The sequence below is a fragment of the Anser brachyrhynchus genome, assembly GCF_964034855.1.
Source record: "Anser brachyrhynchus genome assembly, chromosome: 10".
NCBI classification, from domain to species: domain Eukaryota; kingdom Metazoa; phylum Chordata; class Aves; order Anseriformes; family Anatidae; genus Anser; species Anser brachyrhynchus.
The window spans coordinates 14,341,541-14,347,540 of record NC_137705.1 but is presented as its reverse complement, the minus strand read 5'-3'; the positions used below and the strand labels follow the sequence as shown (position 1 = coordinate 14,347,540).

Sequence of the window (6,000 nt, the reverse complement as noted above, 5' to 3'; positions counted from 1 at the left end):
CCTCTGCGTTTCTTCCTCTCTCTCACCATCTACACCCTGCTGTTGGAAAATTCACTTCCTCGCAATTGTCAATTCTCTCTGCATCTCTAAAATAAAGCCTCTGTTCCCTAGCTGAGTCCGTTCTTGGCTGAACTTCTGAAAAATTTCTGGAGCAGTACACATTAAATGGTAACTTGCTAAACATACTCATAGCAAATAGAAATGAACTATACTATCGTTTCAGAGCCATCTTGGGTTCAGATACACATGACCTGCAGCTGCTGTCCAAACCTCTCAGTTTCTTCAGAAGCGTACAAAAATGTTTTCAGCTATGCTTTGATATATTGGTTGATTTTGGCAAAGGTATTTAATAACGCAGCTGCTTGTGAAGACTGTGTGTTCTCACATGCAGATTTTGAAGTTTTGCTGTGCTTTTTTGTGATTTTTCACAGTCAAAGTATGCTTAAGGAAAACATTTATTTTCCCACTATTTTTCTTTGCACAAAGAAAGTAAGTGATGCAGCCTAGTTTACTAATTATCCTTTAAAAATGGATGTCAGTCTAATAGATTTCTACTAAGTTCAATATCAGTTTTCAAGACAGGATAGAAACACCATGTTTCCCGTATGGTTTCTTGTACCCTGATCGGAAGTGTTGTCTGGGAACTTTGCACGCAATATCAGCAATGCTAAATTGCTGTGTTATCAACACAAGGTGAAGCTTTATCCTGTTGACCTGGTGAATCCTGTTTGTTTCTCATTCAACACTTCGATTTCAGACGTTGGGAAGATTTTTGTCCCTAATCTGTTCCATCACAGGGTACCTTAGAATACACGTGAAAAAACAACACACCTTTCTCTGCTTTGTTGCTGTTGCTGATGGAATCCCCCTTCTGAAGACATCCTTTCCATGGAGCAGGCAATATGAAGTTCTACCAGCTCTCGACATCATTTTCCTCGCGCACCCATTTCAGCGTGTGGTTTTCCTGAAGCATTTGAGGGACGGTGGGTGAGGCCTGTGTATTTGCTCAGCAGGGTTTAACAGAAAGATAGTGCTGTTGGCAGACATCGACAAACTGAAGTACAGCAGTTGATGGGAGTTTTTGCTGGGTGAACTCAGTAGCCTGTTTGAACAGCAGAAATGAATCCTGTTCCTGGAGGGGAAGTGGTGTACGTAGTGTCAGGGTGTCATTATGAACTTTTCAGGGCAAGACAGGGTGGGGTTTTCTTTGAACCAGATGGTCAGTTTCTCAGAAAAGAACATTAATACCTGGTGGTAAAACCCTCTATTGATCTTCCTTTGCAGTAAAATGCTCAGTCTCAGTCTCAGGGGAGACCTCATCGCTCTCTACAGGTACCTTAAAGGAGGCTGTAGCGAGGTGGGGGTTGGTCTATTCTCCCATGTGCCTGGTGACAGGATGAGGGGGAATGGGCTAAAGTTGTGCCAGGGAAGGTTTAGGTTGGATGTTAGGAAGAACTTCTTTACCGAAAGGGTTGTTAGGCATTGGAATGGGCTGCCCAGGGAGGTGGTGGAGTCGCCATCCCTGGAGGTCTTTAAGAGACGTTTAGATGTAGCCCTTAGTGATATGGTTTAGTGGAGGACTTGTTAGTGTTAGGTCAGAGGTTGGACTAGATGATCTTGGAGGTCTCTTCCAACCTAGACGGTTCTGTGATTCTGATTCTGTGTGATTCTGTGATTCTGTCTTTCCTCAATCCCTGAACTGACTTTGCCCTTTCTTTTCTAAGACGGCAAATGCTGCTGCAGGCTGATGAATTAGCTCAGGAGACTCAAAATGGTATCGAATGATAGATTGTGCTCCAGGTTCAGCGGTCTGTTGGAATAGCAACAGTGGCAGCCAGCTGATAAAATGATGAAGAACAAGCACAGCTAGCAACAAGAAAAACAGCTCCTGGGTAACTTTGCAGTAAATGCAGGCATTGTGGTTAATGTGACTTGGCAAAGGAATCTCTTTCTATCAATATAGAAAGCAAAGTGCTGACTGATATTGATGCCAGGCAGCAATGCCACGGAGCAAATCTAAACCAATTGTGTTGGCAGTGGGAAAAGTCCTTCTGAGGCTCTCTTCTTACTCCATCGCCGTGGAAGCTCTCACCCTGCAAGCTTTGCAGCACCTGCAGCCTGTGAACCATGTCCACGTTGTTCCAGGTTATGACCCTAAGCTGCTGACGAGAGCCGATGTGGTTAGCAGTCCATTTGCTTCCATTGTAGACTCAAGCTTTTTTTTTTTTTTTCCCTGCCGGATGGGGATTGTCCCTCATCAGCTCTTCTCTATCTGAAAGAAACATGCCCTACAGTTAAATTACCAGTAATCCCAGTCTTGTTTGATGCACCTTTAAGTGGTTATTTCCATTACAAACTCCTCCTGTTGTTTTCAAAATGTGTAAGTAAAACTACAGAGTCTTGAGTTACGGCTGAAAGATTGTGATGTAAGAGACTCATTTTTGGAAGAGAAACTCAGAAGCTTCCTTGGAAATTAGTGGAAATAACTAGAACCCATAGTGAAGGGCCTATATTGAGCCAGTTGGACTCAGATCCTTAAAAGTTCATGTTTTTTGTTTTCGGTTTTTTTTTCCCTTGGGTAATACTACACTGTATGTAGTATAGTACTATACGCTACTGTATATCTCCAGCATATACTGTTGTTACTAGAGTATTTATAGTACTATATACTTATAATCCTGTGGTGGCTGGCAGGGAGAGGAATGAGACTGGGATGTGTTGACAGACATAGCATCAAGACTTGTCATGAGTTAGCATAATGGGAATATCTAATAGAAAATTTCATTTATCCTCACTGTGTAATGACTTTGAAGGCCAGAAGAAACTCATCATTCTGTCAAAATGGAACAGTCATATGGCCCAGTGCTGACTCAAGGTCAGGTGCAGGAGGGCATGCAGAGCATGAAGAGGTTTCTACTGATGGAGAAGACCTCCTGCTTCCAATAAAACACATTTTATCTTGTGCATAGATCATAAAGTAGCAAAGCTTACAATTTTTCAAGAAACATCTGTAGTTGTCATTTCTCTAGCAAGGCTGTACTACTTTTCCTGATTCCTCCTCTCAGCTTGTTGGCTGAAGGCTTCCTCTGAATGAGCAGGAGTGGGAACTGCCTGCAAACAAGAACATGGAGACCCCTTAGGAGCCAGCGCATGTGTGTGCTCCGCCCTTGTTGGACTGACAGTCTGCAAGGACGCGTGGAATAGAGACCTGAGCTGGAAACAGAAAAACAAACTGAAGGTTTTGGGGAAGCATGTATTAGTCTTTGTCATAACTTCAAGAGTTAAAAGTATGCCTTGTCTTCGTTCCTCCCCCTTAGATTGCAAACAGTCGATGAGGGAAGAAGAGGGAACAGTAACTATGAACAGGAGAGGAGCTATCAAGCAAGCGAAAATCCACTACATCAAAAATCATGAATTTATTGCTACCTTCTTTGGACAACCCACATTTTGCTCTGTCTGCAAAGACTTTGTATGGTAAGAAGGAAGTGTTAAGCTTCCCCCACCCCCAAAGGATTAGTAATTGTAAAATTCGCTTCAGGTGTATTGAAACAAAACATGACGTGTAAATTCATCCGTGGTATGAGAGAGATGGAAATAATTTATTTACTATGAGTATTGTTATGCTTCAGAGCTATAGTCTTCTCTTTCACATTAAAAAATAGATCTGAAATAACTGGCAAAAATTCCATCAGCATCACAAGTGAAATTTGGCCTGTAAGCAACAGCAGCTCTTTCACGAAAGAGTGAGATGGGTGGAACTGACAAAATAGTGCTCAAACTTTGAGATGTGAGGTGGCTGACAGCAGAGTAAAGGCCCATCAAGAGCAAGAAGCTGGGTCCCTTTCATAGGAAGGCTGTTTTTATAGTAAGTCAGATCAGGACTTCCCATGTAATTGAAACTTTGACTTTTCGGGGTTTTCCTCCTAATGTGATGGTTTTTCAGAACATTCTACCTTTTCTTATAAGCCTTGCCTTCCTAAGACAGAGGATTCTGAATACCACAAATTAGATCAGTTTCTTAATTGGAACAAATATTTATGTAGGCAAAGACTGTATTTGTTGACATGGTAAAAATAAAATAAAAACTTTCATTCTAGCAAGCTTATACGATTTCCTATATCATTTGTTTTTCAGGGGACTCAACAAGCAGGGATACAAATGTAGACGTAAGTTGATTTTTGCCTTTTTCTTGTATGACCTTCTACATTATTTTATAGATCTAGTATTCACTATTGAAAAATCTGTGAATGTGCGTGGCACAGTGCATGATCACCATGTTTGTTAGTAGATGTGAAACATAAATTTTGCGTGATAACTTAAGGCTTTCTAGTTGTGATTCCTACCGGAAATTTTAGTGTCAAGATTTAGACTTAGCTATTCTTCTCATGTGTGTAATGCGTTTGAAAAGTTGCAGTCATATATGACAGCAGCTTTTGTGAAACCTTTTCTAAAATGAATTACAATTATTGATGGGTTTTACAGCAAAATTCAAAAGCACTTTTTAACTTAGCATATATCTCGGTGCAGTATTCCAAACAGCAGGGGAGGCATCAAAGAGGATCAAAAGCAGAATATTGTCCTCTTATTATCAAATGCTGACAGCATTGCCAAGTGGAGGCAGATTTAGTGTAGAAATAGAGGTTATGATAACAGAGAATGGGGGGAAACAGCTTTAAGAAGATCATCATCTTGATAGAAATTATTTTGATGTGTATGCTATGGTGGAAAGGAGCGTGTTTCTCACGTTGTGCTAAGAAATGCAAACACTTCATCCTATGTACGTATTATCTGAAGAAATCCTTTTTTTTTCTTATGCATGTCTTGAAGAATGCAATGCTGCTATTCATAAGAAATGTATTGATAAAATCATCGGGAGGTGTACTGGTACTGCAGCCAACAGCAGGGACACAATGGTAAGAGCTGGAACAGTGTATTTAGAGTGTAACTAAATACTCTTGAACTAACAAAACCTGTAGAAACAGCCAAGTCCATTTTGGGAGCTACTTGGCTGCACAACTAAGCTACTGTCTTCTCTTTATGATTACATGGAATGTGTAGTGGAGGAAACTTTTAAGCAAAAAATGCGCTTAAAAGCCCTGCAAGAAGGTGGGTAGTATTGCTTGATTGTTTCTTTCCCTGCTAGATGAAGGATGAATTTTTCTCTTGGATATGTTTTGTGTGTGGTGTGTTGCTACACCTAGAGGCGCATCGTGAGGGTGAAATGACATCTCTTCCTGACGTTCTGTGTGCATTTCACAGGGACTCTCCTATCCTTCATCAGTGTACTACAACATCGATTTCACTCTTGTCAGGACCCTAAAACCTCACACAGTTGTCTCAAATATTTTTAAACTCCAAGCGGTTTATGCATGTAGCTTCACGTTCACTGCTAATGTGGTGAGATGTAAAGAGATGCTGCTAAAAGCATGGTTTTGTTCAGTTACTGTCCAGTTAGGGTGGGATGTGTACCCACCTTCTTACTTGCAGTATGTTAAGGCTGGGGTATTGAGGATTAAATTATTGTAGCTTTGTAATATCCAAGCTATTTTCTGTAAGAAGCTGGTCCTGTTTTGGGTGAAGTGGCTCACCCCTCTCCCTGCCAACAGTTTCAGAAGGAACGTTTCAACATCGACATGCCTCACCGCTTCAAAGTTTACAACTACATGAGCCCTACCTTCTGCGACCACTGTGGCAGCCTGCTCTGGGGGCTCGTCAAGCAAGGACTCAAATGTGAAGGTATGGAGGCAGAGGGAAGGCAGCTCGGACCTCTTCCTGCTTTTCCAGCGTGGTCTCTTTCTCTCTGCCCCCCACTAGAGATTAGCTATTGCTACACACGGTGCATTTGTATATGTGTTATACAGAATGAGATTTATCTCATCCATGTGTTGTTTAAACACTCTCTTTTAGTAGAGAGAAAACTAGGCACTTGGCTCATGTAACCACTCAGCCAAGGTGAGCTGCTCATGCAGTCAGAAAACCTGGTAGAAGTATCATCTTGCA

General features: G+C 41.5%; 1 protein-coding gene across 6 annotated transcripts in view; it reads left to right on the top strand.

Annotated features, from left to right (window-relative positions):
- PRKCD (protein kinase C delta) overlaps window positions 1–6,000 on the top strand; it is a 65,828-nt gene that overhangs the window by 47,995 nt on the left and 11,833 nt on the right. For all 6 annotated transcript variants that reach the window (XM_080606056.1, XM_080606051.1, XM_080606053.1 and 3 more), the window contains 4 exons: window positions 3,318–3,474; window positions 4,135–4,166; window positions 4,828–4,913; window positions 5,607–5,736. In XM_080606056.1, the coding sequence (XP_080462182.1) occupies window positions 3,318–3,474; window positions 4,135–4,166; window positions 4,828–4,913; window positions 5,607–5,736 (405 nt within the window). The remainder of the gene's footprint in view (window positions 1–3,317; window positions 3,475–4,134; window positions 4,167–4,827; window positions 4,914–5,606; window positions 5,737–6,000) is intronic.